Below are 17,494 nucleotides of genomic sequence, written 5' to 3'. Positions count from 1 at the left end.
CACCACTAGAGCTGCAGTGCATGATGTCATAATTGACATAGTTTAGTTGGCAGGTTGAGTCTGACTAGAACAGATTCAGCCTCGTCAGTTTAGTAGACCAACACCTGCTGTAGAGAGAAGCTTTAGATTTACTACAGAGACATCTAACTAATGGGGAGGGGGGGGGGGGGGTAGAGGGGGGGTTGTGTTTAATGAAAAATGATCCTGTTGTCATGTAGTGGGATGTGTCATGTAACACATCATCACATCTGAAAGTTTGTGTCGGTTGTGAAGCTGAAGAAATGCATAATGTATATGGGCACTGTGTTTGTAATGAAGGGTATAGAGGTCAGACAAAAAAACAAATATGACCATTACATTACCGATGATATTCTTCTGAATATTTCCTGTTATTTTACCAGGGAGCAACGATGGCGACGGCTAAAGAGAAAACCACAATGGGAGGTAGGTGAAACAGGGGCTGACTTAGTGATTTGGGGGTCCTAATGCAAACAGAGGGAGTCCCACCATTCACCTTTTACAACCCATCCTTTCAATACATTACCTTCAAGCGGGCTGAGCATGGACTGCTGATAGCAACACTAGCAACAGAAAAAATGTCTTCATTTTATTATGAATTTTATTTTGGGCGGCATTAGCTCAGGAGGTAGAGCTGTCGCCTGGGAATCGGAAGGTTCCCGGTTCGAGGCTGGCTCCTCCCGGCAGTGTGCCGAAGTGTCCTTGAGCAAGACACTGAACCCCTAACTGCTCCCGACGAGCAGTTAGCGCCCTGCATGGCTGCAGACGCCGTAGGTGTGTGAATGGGTGAATGTGAGGTATTCATGTAAAAGCGCTTTGGGTAGTCGAAAGACTATATAGAATGCGCTCTATAAATTCAGTCCATTTACCATTATGTCTTTGGCAGCAGCTGGTGCAGTGGCCAGAAACACAAGCTCAAACACAAGAGTCAATATTTTGCTAGAAGTGGAATAGGCCACTGCCACATTTAAGGCAAATCTATATACCGTATAATAACATGGAGCATGTGGGCAATGTTTCTCTGTTTGTTTAAATGTTTGTCCCACTGATGATGTCATCAGTGATGTCATAAAGTCCTGGCATCGTGACATCCGGCCGCAGGGTGTGCGATGCATGTGAGCTGCAGGTTTGATTGATAATTGATTGATTGATAACTTTATTGATACAATAATAGCAGAATTGTGCAAGACAATACTGCCCTCCAAATCAAAACCGCAGTAACTACAATTTTGGTCAAAATTGAGTTATTATTGAAATTGAACTTTTAGATATCTGTTTTATCATGTGACAAATTTTCAAAGTTCAGTCTTGCTCTATATTTGAGAAAACAGAGTATAAAAGTTGCAGTAACTACGAAATCCAACCAAAAACCAGACAAAACTGCAGTAACTACACTTACTGCACTTTGATTTGCTTTCACAGAGCTTCAGCTGGACTTAAACAGAGATGAACGCAGTAACTACACTTTGAGGTGTAGTTACTGCGGTTCAGACTGGTTTTTGGTTGGATTTTGTAGTTACTGCAATTTTCCCGCTCTTTCCATAACAAAGCCCAACATATCAATCACTCATAATGGCACAATCTGTTTAGTTAATCCAGTCAATTCCCAATATGAGAGCGCACTGACAGCTGTCCAAATTGTTAATGAATGAGTCTTCAGTGTCTTTAAAATTGTAAATGCTGTATTTCTAGCTAATAATCCATAAGAGATCATCCACTCCACTGGGAAGTGTTAATCTGGCTGTAGATAGTGATAATTGTTTGGTATCACTACCTAGCTCATCAGGACAATCTTTTTCATTGCTGCATAAATTATCAGCATTCAGACTCAGTCTGTAATTAATTTTATTCAAAATAATTGTAATATGCTATGTAATATACTGTATATGTTCTTGTATGAAGTATCAATCTGAAAAGCTAATCTGATTTGTAAAGAAAACCTGTTCTAAATTAAGATAGTAAAACAACTGTGCTCATTAATTAATTGTGTCAGAATGATGACCAAAAAGCAACACCAGTGGTGAAGATTACATCAACTGACTTCAGGATTCCCTGAATTTATCTGTTACTTATCCATTTAAATGTTTTAAACATGTAAACAATAAAACAATTAAATACAGATATGATGTGGTATCGAAATCAAAACCGATTACAATTGTCTCATGAAAAACAAGACAGGAGAAGCACATTAGATTGTAGTTACTGCGCTTTTCCCTTGTACTACCTACACATCTGTTTAAGGTAATACACAGACAGAGTGCCGTATCTGCATTTATGGGGTCATAGGTCAAGTAATTGATAATTGTTCTGCCCCCAAAAAATACTTTAACATATACATATTTAATAAGCGCATTGCCACTTTTCAACCTATATCTAATGTGGCTGGACAGTCAAAAAACTTTAAAGCCATTTTTCTCAGTTTCAGTGTTGGCGTAGTTACTGCGGTCATGATTTGTAGGGCAGAATACAACAAAAAATATTGATCAAAAGGAATAAAACACAATAAAGCCCGAGGGCTTGTTTCCATTGTGGTCCTTTGTGTGGGACAAGTGGAGTGAATATGTATGCAAGTAAGAGCGCGTGTGTGCGCGGGCAACAACAACACAAACAATGAAAACATTTTACAACACCACCATACATTCAATGACTGATTAGTCATTGACTGAATGGTTATTTACATAACAAACAAAAATGCATCAATCAATAAATAAAAAGAGAGAGACCAGCTCATATAATAAATCAAAGACCTACCTAGGGTTTAAAAACTGCGACCATACAGGAGACAAAAGAAAAGAAAAGAAAAGAAAAGGTTAGGAACCCATTTGGGAGCCAACCAGCCATTTTTTCAAGGCAAGCTTAAAAGAGAACCTGGAATTAACTTATTGAGTGCCAGCCACTTTTGGAGTACGGACGCTCCCAGTGCCAGAGTTTTCAGAGCGTTTTCAGTGATTTCTCGAGGCCCACAGAATATTGTGTGATATTACTATGTAAACACCGAACACGCACAAAGAACGAGCTGGCTCTATTGTATCATCAGCAAAAAAAAGTTTATTGATACCATTTTCCGTTCTTTAGTTATGAGCCGGAGAAGATAGGTCGTTTTGAGCAAATACAGGCGTTTCAAATTATTAGCTGAGATATTCCGCCTTTTGTGAAATGCAACATTTCAAGCACATTCACTGAGTCTGAAGATAATATTTTCTGATGTAGTGACGTGGTGTAGTTGTGTGATGCCCTGCGTGCCCCACCCCCCTCTCCCCCCCTCCCCCCCTCAGCTGCAAACTCCTCCCCACACTAACACACAGCCTCACGCACCCACTCTATTTTCGGAGTGCTCCGTTTGTGTGTGCCGGGCGGCTCCCAGCGCGACAGGGAAGAGCCAAACCGGACTGCTGAATGGTTTGGCGTCGGGTGCTGCTTTTCTGGTGGCTAATCGTGTGGAGAAACTATACAGACAGACAGACAGAGACAGAGGGGCTCAGTTGTGGGTGCGGATTGACTCCTGTTCGCAGCCAACGTCAGCTCCAGACAGAGCAATCTATATGGCTCTGGCTGCAGCATGCCTCGGTTTCTCTTTGATCACGGCTTTTTCCTCCTGTTTCTCCGGACCTGTCTCTAATCTGGAGAGCACTGTCGCCACCTAATGAGTCCGTAAAATAGGTTATACACCTTCAATAGCTCCCATATTTGTACAGGAGATGCCTGAGGCTTTCATCCACGTCCCACCGTCAAAAAACGCATTTGACGTCGATCGACGTCCGTGGCACTCTACGTCACTATTTACTTTGACGTCGATCGACGTCCATGGCACTCAATGAGTTAAGGGTCTTTTTTATACTCTCAGGGAGTTTGTTCCATAAAATAGCTGCAGAGTAAGACAAGGTACATTTACCCTTTAAAGTTTTAAATTTGGGGGGAACAATGTTGGAGGTACTTCCTCTTGTGGAGTAGCCATGTACCTCACTGACTTTACAAAAGTAGTCAAAGAGGTAGCGTGGAGCCTCCCGTTTAAAAATCCTGAAAACCATGCACAGTTTGATCTGGGAAACCCTCTCCTCCACTCTGAGCCACCTAAGGCTAAGGAAGTGAGAGGGGAGGAGATAGTCTCTGGGATGAAGTTTCAGAATAACCCGTATTAATTTATTCTGAGAGGTCTGAAGCCTGTTTTTAAGTTTTATGGTGATTGCCGTGAACCAGGAGGAGCAAGCATAGTCGAAATGACATTGAATCAGAGCATTTGCCAAGGTTTCAAGGGCGCTCTTGTCTATGAAAGAAGACATTCTGGCTAAGAATTTGGTTCTTTAATTTACTTTGGAAATTACTTTTGAGGCCATGCTCTCTCCAGAGAGTTTGTTATCTAAAATGCAGCCAAGGTACGTAATCTCCTCCTTGGTGTTAACAGCTACGTCACCCACCATGATTTTAAACTCGGGGGACTTTTTTAAATTAAAATTTGACCCAAATAAAATAGCCTCCGTTTTCCCCAGATTAAGTGATAATTTGTTGTCCGAGAGCCACACACTAACACTGTGAAGCTCACTGCTCAATTTCCTTTCAATCTCCCCCCTGTCCTTGTGAGAGAACAGGAGGGCAGAGTCGTCTGCGAAAAGGAACAGGTTGCAATCACAGGCCGATTGCATATCGTTTATATAAATTAAAAAGAATAAAGGCCCTAAAATACTTCCCTGGGGGACCCCGCACGTCAGGGGGAGGGGACAGGACAGTGTTCCATTTATGTCCACCACCTGCTCCCTACCCTCCAGGTAGGACCTAACCCAGTTGAGGGAAGTGCTGTTGAAGCCCAGAGCCCCGAGCTTACACAGTAGAACATCATGGTTAACCGTGTCAAAAGCTTTTTGAAGGTCCAGCATGACCATACCACAGTATTTACCAGCGTCTACTTCCTTCCTGATGTGATCGGTTAGAAAAAGCAAACAGGTGTCAGTTGAATGTGATTTTCTGAATCCAGACTGAAATTTAAACAGGAGCTCCCGAGATGCAAGGTAACTGTCAATTTGTTCAAAAATGACTCTTTCCATTAACTTAGAAATGGAAGAGAGAATTGAGACTGGGCGATAATTTCCTGGTTCTAGTTTACTTCCTTTTTTATGAAGGGGGATTACCCTGGCTTGTTTGAAATCATGGGGGACATGACCTTCTCTAATAGACAGATTGATTATATGAGTAATATAAGGTGAAATCAAATCAGCTGCATCTCGGATGAACCTGCTTGGGATGTTATCAATACCTGTAGCTTTAGACGGCTTAAGGGCCCTGAGCTTCAACAGCACCACCTCCTCTGACACCTCCTGAAACTGGAAGTCGTCCGACCGTACTCCTAAATTCGAGTAAAAGCTCTCAATGTGGTCTTTACCATACCATCCAGAGTGGGAGGGTAATTTACTAACCAAGGTGCTAGCAATGGTTGTAAAAAATCTATTTAAGATGCCAGCGACAAGGGATTTATCAGATGTTAGGGTGCCTTCAGAGTTTAAGTTCAAGTTGAGTGATCTTGTTTTAAGTTTGTTATTGTAGCCCAATTGATTTAAAGATTTCCAGAGCTTTTGAGGATCATCCTTATTATCTGCAATTACCTCATTATAGAACTCTAATTTGGCCTTTTTGATCAACCTATTTACTTCATTTCGGTGCTTTTTAAACAAACCGAAAGAAGCTTCATATTTTATCTTCTTGAATTTCTGCAGGCTATCATTTCTAACCTTAATGGCTTCAATGATTGCTGCATTGATCCAGGGTTCAGTTCTAGTTTTAAACCTGACCGATTTGACCGGGGCCAGCTGGTTAACTCATTGAGTGCCATGGACGAACATGTTCGTCATTTCAAATAGTAACGTAGAGTGCCAAGGACGAACATGTTCGTCAATTGCGTTTTTTGACGGGGGGGTGTCGATCTAAGCCTCTTACATCGCCTCTTACAATATGGGAGCTATTGAATGTGTCTAACCTATTTTACAGAACCCTTAGGTGGCGACAGTGCTCTCCACATAACAGAAAGGCAAGGAAAAAACAAAGAAGAAGTCGTTATGGAAACGGAAATCGCATCGCATCCGTATGCATCGATATGCTGAAGCATAACGTTACTGCAGCTGTGCCTGCAGCAGCCAATCTGCTCCCACAATTGAGCCGCTCCGTGTCGGTTGCGACAGCACATCCGCACATCCACACCGTGGAGTTGTTATTATTCTCAACTGGAAGCATGGTTGCTGGTGACAAACACACGCGGAACGCTGTAAAAAAGCTGGATGTCGCGCACCCTTCACTGTGCGCACAGCAAACTCAGCAGAGAGCCACCACAGACACTCCCATACAGGAGGAGTGTGCAGTTGAGGCGGAGCGGGGCGGGGGGGGGGGGGGGGGGGGGGGGCACGCAGAGCAGCACACAACACCCAGACAGACCCAGGCAGCAGGACAGGATTGACAAACGCAAGCCAGAATATCCGATGCCCACCAGCAGCAAATCAAGACCAGCAAGAAGCTGCAACCAGCAGCGCACGCAGGGGCCAGCGCTGCTGGTTGTAGCTAAAAAATATTATTCTGCCAAACAAAATTCCCTGGCCTTCACTGTTTTATTGAAGGAAATTATTTTTGAGGTGTGACTACATTAGAAAAGATTAGCTTCAGAGTCAGTGATGTGCTTGAAATGTTTAATTTCACAAAAGGCCAATTATCTCAGCTTCTAGAAAAAAATTGCTGTTTTTGGATGAATCAAGCTATCTTCTCCGGCTCATAACTAAAGAAGGGAAAATGGGATCAATAAACTTTTTTTTGCAGATGATAGAATAGAGTCTCATCGTTCTTTGTGTGTGTTCAGTGTTTACATAGTAATATCACACAATATTCTGTGGGCCTCGAGAAATCACTGAAAACGCTCTGAAACTCTGGCACTGGGAGCGTCCGTTCTCCAAAAGTGGCTGGCACTCAATGAGTTAATAACCCCTAGAAATTAAACCTTAAACAAGCACCATGCATCCTCTGCCGCTGACATATTGAGCACCCGTGACAAGTCCAATTTTCCAAGCTCGTGTTCTAAGGACTCCTTATTATAGTTCCTCATAGATCTAATTTTGACCGTGTGGTGGCAGTTTATCACCGGTCTCTGAGTTTTACGTGTACAATAAATGAATGCATGATCACTTATGCCATACTCAATTACACCGCTGTTGGAAATATTGGACTTGTCAGAAATAAGCACAAGATCAATAATAGACTTTGACGTGGCGGATACTCTAGTAAATTGAGAAATTAATTGGTGGAGACTAAAAAGTTTACAAAAAGCCTTAAAGGCTTTGAAACAAGAGGAGTCATGTTTTAGCATATTTGTGTTCAAATCTCCAATAAGAATTGTTTCGCGTTTACCGTGGTCAATAGCGTTGGAAAAAGACTCCTCCAGATACTCATAAAAGTCTGACTGGGTCGGTGGACGATATAAAATCCCGACTAAAAGGGGCTTGGTTTTAGGCATTAAAATATCCAGCCAAACCGCCTCTAAATGGGTATTTTCCAGATCCGACCTTACATTGAAACAAATGTCCAGCTCGGCGAGCTGCAGGGCGGGCAAGGCCACGCAGTGGAGCCTATGAATCGAGCGTGCGTAGCGCGCGAGATACCTAATATCAGGAAAAGCACAAACAGCTTCCTATTTCACCAGTGTTAAAATCTGACAATTGGATTATGTGTGATTTTGAAATATTGATTGATGGATTTCAGACAGTGACATTTTGGAGATCCAAAATAAGCAGACACAAACATAGTTTTCAAATGAAATCCTTCATGTTGTAATCCTTCAGAAGCAAAGTAGCCTGATACAAGCTGATATTAGCCTGAATGATGCTCACTCAAATCAACTCATTTTCATTCCTCAGAGAAGCACTTTGTGGATAAACACCGGGATGAGCTGGTCAAGAGAGTCAAAATGGTCGCGCCAATCTTGGATAAGCTCCTGACTGAGGACGTTATCATGCAAGAAGCCTACGATAACATCATGTCTAAACCTACCACTCAGGATAAGATGAGGGAACTCTATACGTCACTGAATGCTAGTGGAGATAGAGGCAAAGATATCTTCTGTGATATCCTTAAGAAAGAGGAGAAGTTTCTTGCAGATGACCTTGAGAAACCCAAGAATCAAGAAAATGGTAAGTTGGACAGTGATTAACAGAAGAACATCAAAGAGCAAGAAATACTTAATTTGGTGGAAGATGTGGGCAGAAATACAGAAGGTGTCACTAGAAAGTGAAATTGAATTATTTATATTTTAATTTTAATTGCATTAAAAACTGAATTTGAATCCGATCATTTAAATTTGTAATGTTTAACTTGCAAATTTAATCGATTGTGTAAATGATCAAAGTGGTCAACATTTCTGATTCCCACATTCATTCACTAGCAAGGACCACACCACAACAATATATCATTTAGAAGTTTAATGAAGATTGAGATGTGTATGTGATGAGGTGCATGTGAGGGTGCATGAAGGTGCATGTGAGAATGCATGAAGGTGTCATCCGTTGTTGTCTGTCTGGGAGGAGACAGGCAGAAGGAGACTCAGCGTTGGGGTGCATGAAGGTGCATGTGAGAATGCATGAAGGTGTCATCCGTAGATGTCTGTCTGGGAGGAGACAGGCAGGAGGAGACTCAGCGTTGGGGGTTCCGTCTCAGCATGAGCTGCCCGAGCGGATTGCTTCTCAGGCGTGTTTACGTCCGAGCTGATTTCAGACCCCTCCAGACAGATCCTGGGAATGAGACATGGCGGAGACATGCACCGAATTTGATGGGAAGGAATGAGGATGTTAGGAGGTGAGGGTTAAGATGAGGGTTGAGGGTAGGAATGAGGGATGAACGGATGAGGGTTGCGGGTAGGGATGAAGGGAAGGGAGGGTGGGTTGAGAGAACTGAGATGATCTGAGACAAACAGGGCAGGACAGGTTCACCAGGTACATGTATATGTAACCTGCCAGGTAATTGAGGTGTGGTTAGAGGCGTGGTTAGAGAAGTGGTTGAGGCGTGGCCCTGCTCCTGAACCTAAGTTAACATTCATTAACTAACATTTCACTAGCAAGGACCACACCACAACAATGTATCATTTGAAGCTTTAATGAAGATAGATATGTGTAAGTGATGAGGTGCACGTGAGGGTGCATGAAGGTGCATGTGAGAATGCATGAAGGTGTCATCCGTTGATGTCTGTCTGGGAGGAGACAGGCATAAGGAGACTCAGCATTGGGGTGCATGAAAGTGCATGTGAGAATGCATGAAGGTGTCATCCGTTGATGTCTGTCTGGGAGGAGACAGGCAGGAGGAGACTCAGCGTTGGGGGTTCCGTCTCAGCATGAGCTGCCCGAGCGGATTGCTTCTCAGGCATGTTTACGTCCGAGCTGATTTCAGACCCCCAAAAGAGTTGGATTTAGAAAGAGCTGAGTTGAGCGTGAGCTTGACAAAGATCATTGACGTTGTGGCGATATAGGAATGGTATGCTTGAGATGACCAGCGGCCATGAACCTGAATGGTTTGGTCTGAGATATTCAGTCTGAGACTGTAGAAGGAATTGCTCGGAAGGAAGATATAGAAGTTGTTCAGAATATATACAGAGAACTTGGTGTAGCTTCTGGACCCGGAATTGAGTGGCCACTCTTCCTGTTTTGGTAAAGAGTGGGTCTTGAGGTGATGCTTGCAGCGTACATGAAGCGGAAATAATTAGTCAGTGCCTTGTGTTGCTAAGATAGGTGTAGAAGCAGAAGTAGAGGGAAGGAAATTCCATGCTGATCTGTTGAACTAGTGTTTGAGCCGAGATCAACGCGATTCTGTGCAAGAAATGCATGATGGCTGGAAGACTAGATCGATCGTTGTTTAGGATTTCTAGGACTGCTGAGTTTTCTAGGACTGCTGAGTTATGAGAGTGGATGAGTATGGACTTCCTAGACCCAACATGCCCCCAAAGAATGGCAGATAAGCGATGATAATTGCTGCTGAATGAAAGCGAGACTGGGTCGAAAGATTTGACCTCTGCGTCTGTCTGTGGCTGATAGAACTGTCTGCGGCAGCTGAAGAAGAAACTGCATGCTGTGTAGTAGCTGACGGGAGTGCACTGTGGCTGATCTAGCGAGCTGCATAAAGAATGAGTTGCACTCTAGTGCAGTTACTGAAGAAGCTAAATGCATCTACCGTAGCCGATGGATTAAACTGTAGCCTAGCTCTAGCCATGACTGATGAGCTAACTGCTTCTGCCGCAGCCGATAGACCAAGTTGCACTCTAGTGCGGTGGCTGATGAAACTAACTGCGTCTGCCATCTGCAGTAGCTGATGAAGTGAATTGCACTCCGCAATGGCTGATGAAGCCTTCTTTGTCTACGGCAGCTGATGGAGTGATCAGCACTCTGCAGTAGCTGGTGAAATAAACTGGACTCTGTATAGTGACGGATGGATTTAACAGTGTATGTTGCAGCTGATGGAGTGAACCTTATAGTGGCTGGAGAAGCTAACTGTGTGCTACAACTGATGCGAATCAATTATGCTCTATGCATTGGTTGACGAAGCTATCTGTCTGCAGCATCTGATGGAGTGAACTACACTCTGGCTGATGACGCCAACTGCTTATACCGCAGCTGATAGAGTGATTTGCACTCCATGCAGTGGCTTATGGAAATAACTGTCTGCAGTAGCTGATGGAGTGAACCGTACTCTGTGCAATAGGTGAAGCTAACTGTCTGCAATAACTGAGTAAACTGCACAAGGAGGCTATTGAAGCGAACTGCGTATGCAGCAACTGTAACTGAACCCCTGTGCAATGGGGGATGAACTAACTACGTCTGTGGCGGCTGTAAGAGTTTTGAACTTGTGCAATGGCTGATAAGCGAACTGCGTGTGCAGCAGGTGATGGAGTGAGTGAGCTGGCTGATGAAGTTAACTGCATCTGCAGCCGTGGATAAGTGAACTGCATTCTGTGAAGTGGCTGATAAAGTGAACTGCGTATGCAACAGCTGATAAGATTGAACTTGATGAGGCGAACTGCGTCTGCAGCATTTGATAGAGTGAACTGCATTCTGTACAGTGACTGATGAAGCAAAACTGCGTCTGCAGCAGCTGATAGAGTGAACATGCTGATGACGCGAACTGCGTCTGCAGCGGCTGATAGACTGAACATGCTGATGAAGCAAACTATCTGCAGCGGTTGATAGAGTGAACTGCATTTTGTGCAGTGGCTGATGAAGCTGACTGCGTCTGCAGCAGCTGATAGATTGGCTGACAAAGTGAACTGCGTCTGCAGCGGTTGATAGAGTGAACTGCATTTTGTGCAGTGGCTGATGAAGCCGACTGCATCTTCAGCAGCTGATAGATTGGCTGACAAAGTGAACTGTGTCTGCAGCGGTTGATAGAGTGAACTGCATTTTGTGCAGTGGCTGATGAAGCTGACTGCATCTGCAAAAGCTGATAGATTGGCTGACAAAGTGAACTGCGTCTGCAGTGGTTGATAGAGTGAACTGCATTTTGTGCAGTGGCTGATGAAGCTGACTGCATCTGCAGCAGCTGATAGATTGGCTGACAAAGTGAACTGCGTCTGCAGCGGTTGATAGAGTGAACTGCATTTTGTGCAGTGGCTGAAGAAGCTGACTGCATCTGCAGCAGCTGATAGATTGGCTGACAAAGTGAACTGCGTCTGCAGCGGTTGATAGAGTGAACTGCATTTTGTGCAGTGGCTGATGAAGCTGACTGCATCTGCAGCAGCTGATAGATTGGCTGACAAAGTGAACTGCGTCCGCAGCGTTTGATAGAGTGAACTGCATTCTGTACAGTGACTGATGAAGCAACAACTGCGTCTGCAGCGGTTGATAGAGTGAACTGCATTTCGTGCAGTGGCTGATGAAGCTGACTGCATCTGCAGCAGCTGATAGATTGGCTGACAAGTGAACTGCGTCTGCAGCGGTTGATAGAGTGAACTGCATTTTGTGCAGTGGCTGGTGAAGCTAACTGCATCTGCAGCAGCTGATAGAGTAAACTGACTGATAAAGCAAACCGTCTGTAGCAACTGAAATAGTGAACTGCGGTCTGTGCATTGGCTGATGAAGCGACTGCGACTGCAGCAGCTGATAGAGGAAACTGAGTGTGGAGGGATGGAGGGAGCTTGTGGTGTTAGTCAAGATTCAACACAGGTTGCAGAGCTAGGCTTCCTTTTGCCCCTGTCCTCACTCTGATGGAGGAATGAGGGGAGGAGGGGATGAAGGGATGAAGGGATGAGGGGATGAATGGATGAGGGGATGAATGGATGAGGGGATGAAGGGATGAGGGGATGAAGGGATGAGGTGATGGAGCGAGCATCGCTCTGAGCATTGGTAGCCGGGTGAACTGCGTCTTTGCAGGGACGGGCTGGTTGAGCTGCCTCTGAGCAGCAGCAAGTGGTTCTTTACCACGGCAGGCGGGATGAAATGATGAAGCTCCCTGGGTGGGTGACGCTGCTGTGGAGTGTTAAGTATTAGCACAAGACAACAAGACAACCACAATGTTTGGGTGTTGGGGAAGGGATGGGATAAGGGGGGGGTGGGGATGGGTGTGAGGATAGACAAGTTTGAAAAGAAGGAAGAGGCTGAGACTGAATAGTCTGTGGCCCGATTTTAGTCTGTGGCCGGACTCCTTGGGTTAATAGCCAGGCTGCTGCCATATGGCCCTGGAAGAAAAGGAGGAACAGAAGCCATGTTGCTGTGAGCGGCTGAAGGGAGGGTAGAGGAAAAGGATGATGGATGGTAGGCTGTACGTGTGCACAGGGAGTTTGTGAAGCCTGAGAGACAGGCTGAATATCATGTTTAGTTTGAAAGTAAAACATGATCATTGTTGAGAAAGAGAGAAGTACTTGCTTAAGTACTTGTGACTATCTGTCTATGTTGACTTATGTAGACAGAAACCAGAATTATTGTTGTTGTTGTTGTTGAAGATCAATGCTGGTTGTTTACCATTGAACTGATGTATTTGTGTTATTTATTTGTATATTTAACATTGACAAACATGTTAAAATATATGTGTGTGTATATAGGACCTATAGATATATAAGCCAGAATTAGCCATGAAGCTAGTTGTCCGTGGTTTGTACTTCATACCACAACGTGTGGTCTAAAGTAATTAATCTGAATCTGATTAAAGAGAGCTGAATTTAACGTAGAATACGTTGATACACTGCCTCCCTGGAATATGATCGCCTTCCACGTTTGTCGAGTCGATTTGACACGGGAATATTGACTGAAGATTCCGTCGGGCTGGCCGTGTGCACTCTTGGCTTTGGTGTGGAGGCTGTGACGCTAACTGTTAGCGGCTAACGTTAGCATGTCTGATAAACGTTACCGGAGACGGAGAGGTTTGATCTGCGCTCGGCATCCACGGTGAGTTTGTCTGGTTTTTGCATGGTGATTCCAGCGATTGTCGAAGTTTACTGATGTGTAGAAGCGTTTGAGCTATGCTGCATGGTCTGTCTGTTGAGAGAACTGAGATGATCTGAGACAAACAGGGCAGGACAGGTTCACCAGGTACATGTATATGTAACCTGCCAGGTAATTGAGGTGTGGTTAGAGGCGTGGTTAGAGAAGTGGTTGAGGCGTGGCCCAGCTCCTGAACCTAAGTTAACAGTCATTAACTATCATATAATGGTTCAAATCTATTTTCCAGCTGTAGTTTTTGGGACTGTTCAGTTTCTTTGGTTTTGGTTCAGGTTTACAGAGGTTTGAGGTGAAATCTGGCACTTCATTAGCTCTGAGCCTGAGCTCTAGGCTGTTTTAACTCACTGACGGAACACATTGAAGTGTGTCTTGCAGTCTCTTCTTGTTTGTAGCAGAGCGATCTTCTGTAGCAGGTTATGACAGTCCAGAGTGTCAAAAAGTAGAAGTTGAGACGCTGACAGGAAGATAGACTGTTTGGTGTCAGCACATCTTAAAGAGTGTGCTGGGTTCATATTAGTTTAATCTCTTACTGCAGGGCAGTTTTTATTTAAAAGTTTGTTAGAGTAGTGAAAGTATTTGGGAGACAGGTACACACGCTTGGGTTTATCTATATGGGTGTATTTATTTCAGAGAAAACAAAAATAAAGCTAAACTCAGGAACTTTATGGAATCAGATGAAAGACGATTATAGAAAATAATTGAATATTAAATATATTTAATATAAACACGTGATCGCAATTATATGATCATCGGCACAGCACTATTCCCCAGTGGGTGAATTCTCACATCGGCCTCTAGGTGGGGTGCAGGGTCAGCCATGTAGTTCAGTGCCTCTGCAGCAGGAGTTAGGTATCTTGACTCAAAAACTGATAACAGTTGTGCACAATATAACAATAATACCTGACAGTACCGTCTACAAGACAAGTGTAATGCAGCCGTGCACATGTTGCATCATAACTTTATCCATAACCCCAGTAAAGAAGGTCCATGCAGGTAGCCTGGGTACCTGACAAATCTGCGAGCTCATGTTTGATTTGCTCTAGTGAATTGGTCTGGTGATGCCAGGCTAGTCCTCAGGGATATCAGGGCTTTTATACAATCACAATGCATATGCATTGTCTGAAAAGTTCCCCCTGAAGTAGTTTACATACATGAACAAAACAGCAGTAAGTGAGAAATTCAGCTAGCTGCTTGTGTGAATGTGTCTTTAAGGAATCTGATCGGTTGCATGAAACTCATGCTTCAGTAATAATAATGTATTCTACAACAGCTACCTTATACCTCACACCCAGTCAGGACCTGCTTGTCCACCCACCAGTACTGAGCTGAATAGATTCGATGGAGTTCGGAATGTGTAAATTATCGGGAAATGTTTGCATGACTATTTACTCACATTTGTTCTTTATTCATTCAGAAACACATGCTGATGTATGCCAACGTCAACACAAATCCAACATGAAGGAGAAGTTTCAGTGTGTGTCTGAGGGGATTGCTAAAGCAGGAAAGTCAACAGTTATGAATCAGTTCTTCACAGAGCATTACCTCACAGAGGGAGGGAGTGGAGAGGTCAATGATGAACATGAGATCAGACTGATGGAAGCAGCATCCAGAAACCAGAGACCAGAAACACCAATCAGATATGAAGACATCTTTAAACCCTTACCTGGAAGAGTTAAACAAACCAGAACAGTGATGACAATGGGAGTGGCTGGCATTGGGAAAACAGTCTTAACACAAAAGTTCACTCTGGACTGGGCTGAAGAGAAAGCGAACCAGGATATACCGTTCATATTTCCATTCACTTTCCGAGAGCTGAATCTGCTGAAGGAGAAAAAGTTTAGCTTGGTGGAACTTCTTCATCGCTTCTTTCCTATGACCAAAGAAGCAGGAATCTGCTTGTTTGACAAGGTTGGGTTCATCTTTGACGGTCTGGATGAGTGCCGACTTCCTCTAGACTTCCAAAACAACGAGATCCTGACTGATGTTAAAGAGTCAACCTCAGTGGATGTGCTGCTGACAAACCTCATCAAGGGGAACTTGCTTCCCGCTGCTCGCCTCTGGATTACCACACGACCTGCAGCAGCCAATCTGATCGATCCTGAGTGCATTGACGTGGTGACAGAGATGAGAGGCTTCACTGACCCACAAAAGGATGAGTACTTCAAGAAGAGATTCAGAGATGAGGGGCAGGCCAACAGAATAATCTCCCACATCAAGACTTCACGAACCCTTCACATCATGTGCCACATCCCAGTCTTCTGCTGGATCACTGCTAGTGTTCTGGAGTCTGTGTTGAAAACCAGTGAGATAGAAGACCTGCCCAAGACCCTGACTGAGATGTACATCCAATTACTGGTGGTTCAATCCAAACGGCAGAACGTCAAGGATCATGGGAGATCTGAGACAGATTCACACTGGACTGCATGGACCAATACGATGATTCTCTCTCTGGGAAAACTGGCTTTTGAGCAGCTGGAGAAAGGCAACCTGATCTTCTATGAAGAAGACCTGAAAGTGTGTGGCATTGATATCACAGCAGCCTCAGTGTACTCAGGAGTTTTCACACAGATCTTTAGAGAGGAGCGTGGGCTGTACCACCAGGACAAGATGTTCTGCTTTGTGCATCTGAGCATTCAGGAGTTTCTGGCTGCTGTCTACATCTTCCACTGTCACACAAACCAGGATGAGGAGGTACTGGACACATTCCTGGGAGAAGATAGAAGAGATAGAAAAGACGATAGATCTGAAAACAGTAAAACATCCCTGGATGACTTCCTGAGGAAAGCCATGTACAAATCCATGAAAAGTAATAATGGCCACCTGGACCTCATTGTCCGCTTCCTCCACGGCCTCTCACTGGAGTCCAGCCAGAGACTCTTACGAGGCCTGCTCGGTCAGACAAACAGCAGACCAGAAAGCATCCAGAGAGCCATCAGCAACCTGAAGGAGATGGAAACTGATAATGATACCTCTCCTGACAGACGCATCAACATATTCCACTGTTTGATGGAGATGAACGACCAGTCAGTACATCAGGAGATCCTACAGTTCCTGAAGTCAGAGAACAGATCAGAGAAGAAACTCTCTGTAATCCACTGCTCAGCATTGGGCTACATGCTGCAGATGTCAGAGGAGGTTATAGATGTGTTGGACCTGAAGGCCTACAACACAACAGTGTGGGGACGAAGCAGACTGGTCCCAGCTGTGAGGAACTGCAGGACGGCTCGGTTAGTCCTGATGTGAATACCAGTAATAACAGTATAGAACAGTGTAAAGCCACTATTACAGGAACACTCCAAAGACTGCAAACAGTTTTGCAGGCATTCATTTAGTCTGACAGTTATTGAGAGCTCATTTGAGTAAAAGTGTGGACCAGTGATGGACGTCTGAGTGTTCCTGTAACTGTTGTTCTACAGTGGTACACAGTGTTGTGACACGTTACAAAGTAAAGTATCACTGTAATCACAACTCATGTCAGAAATATCAGAAGTACAGAGAGACATGAACAAGCCGACAATGTGGGAAATATCCAACACAGTCTCACAGAAAATTGTATAATAGCAACGTTTTGGAGCAACGTTGCTATGTTACAATTTCGGCTCGAAAATTGTAAAATGGTAACGTTCTGAGATCTTAGGGTTAGGGTAGGGGGAGGGGTTAGAAACAGAAAATCTCTGTAAACCACGCCCAAACCACGCCCACCGCTGTAGACACATACGTTACCATTTTACAATTTCTGAGCCGAAATTGTAAAATAGCAACGTTGCTCCACAAATGTTGCTATTTTACAATTTTTTTGGAGATCGGGTTGGAAATATCACTTGGAAAGTTAGAATTTAATGCTGCAGGCCACTGGTTCCCAACCTTTTTTGGCTTATTACCCCGCTTTGATGTCACAAAATGATAGATTTAAAAGTAATCTCTAGTTTTATGACTTCAGCGAGGCCCTTTCAGACTTCGCTATTGGATTGAATCCCTCACATGAGTAGGACTGCTGAAGACTTTTCATTGGCGTCATATCATGGCCACCCCTATCT

At 44.1% G+C, this 17,494-nt stretch overlaps 1 protein-coding gene across 1 annotated transcript in view; it reads left to right on the top strand.

Moving 5' to 3' along the window:
- The first annotated feature begins 405 nt into the window (after positions 1-405).
- The window catches only part of LOC310773798 (protein NLRC3-like), a 98,973-nt gene continuing 81,884 nt past the window's right edge, over positions 406-17,494 (top strand). The window contains exons 1-3 of the mRNA XM_083633752.1: positions 406-444; positions 7,902-8,174; positions 14,872-16,684. Of these exons, the coding sequence (XP_083489878.1) occupies positions 411-444; positions 7,902-8,174; positions 14,872-16,684 (2,120 nt within the window). The 5' untranslated portion in view covers positions 406-410. The remainder of the gene's footprint in view (positions 445-7,901; positions 8,175-14,871; positions 16,685-17,494) is intronic.

The sequence above is a fragment of the Poromitra crassiceps genome (genome assembly GCF_964638095.1).
Source record: "Poromitra crassiceps genome assembly, chromosome: 3".
NCBI lineage: Eukaryota > Metazoa > Chordata > Actinopteri > Beryciformes > Melamphaidae > Poromitra > Poromitra crassiceps.
The sequence above is the reverse complement of the archived record's forward strand: the minus strand, read 5'-3'. Positions and strand labels throughout refer to the sequence as shown.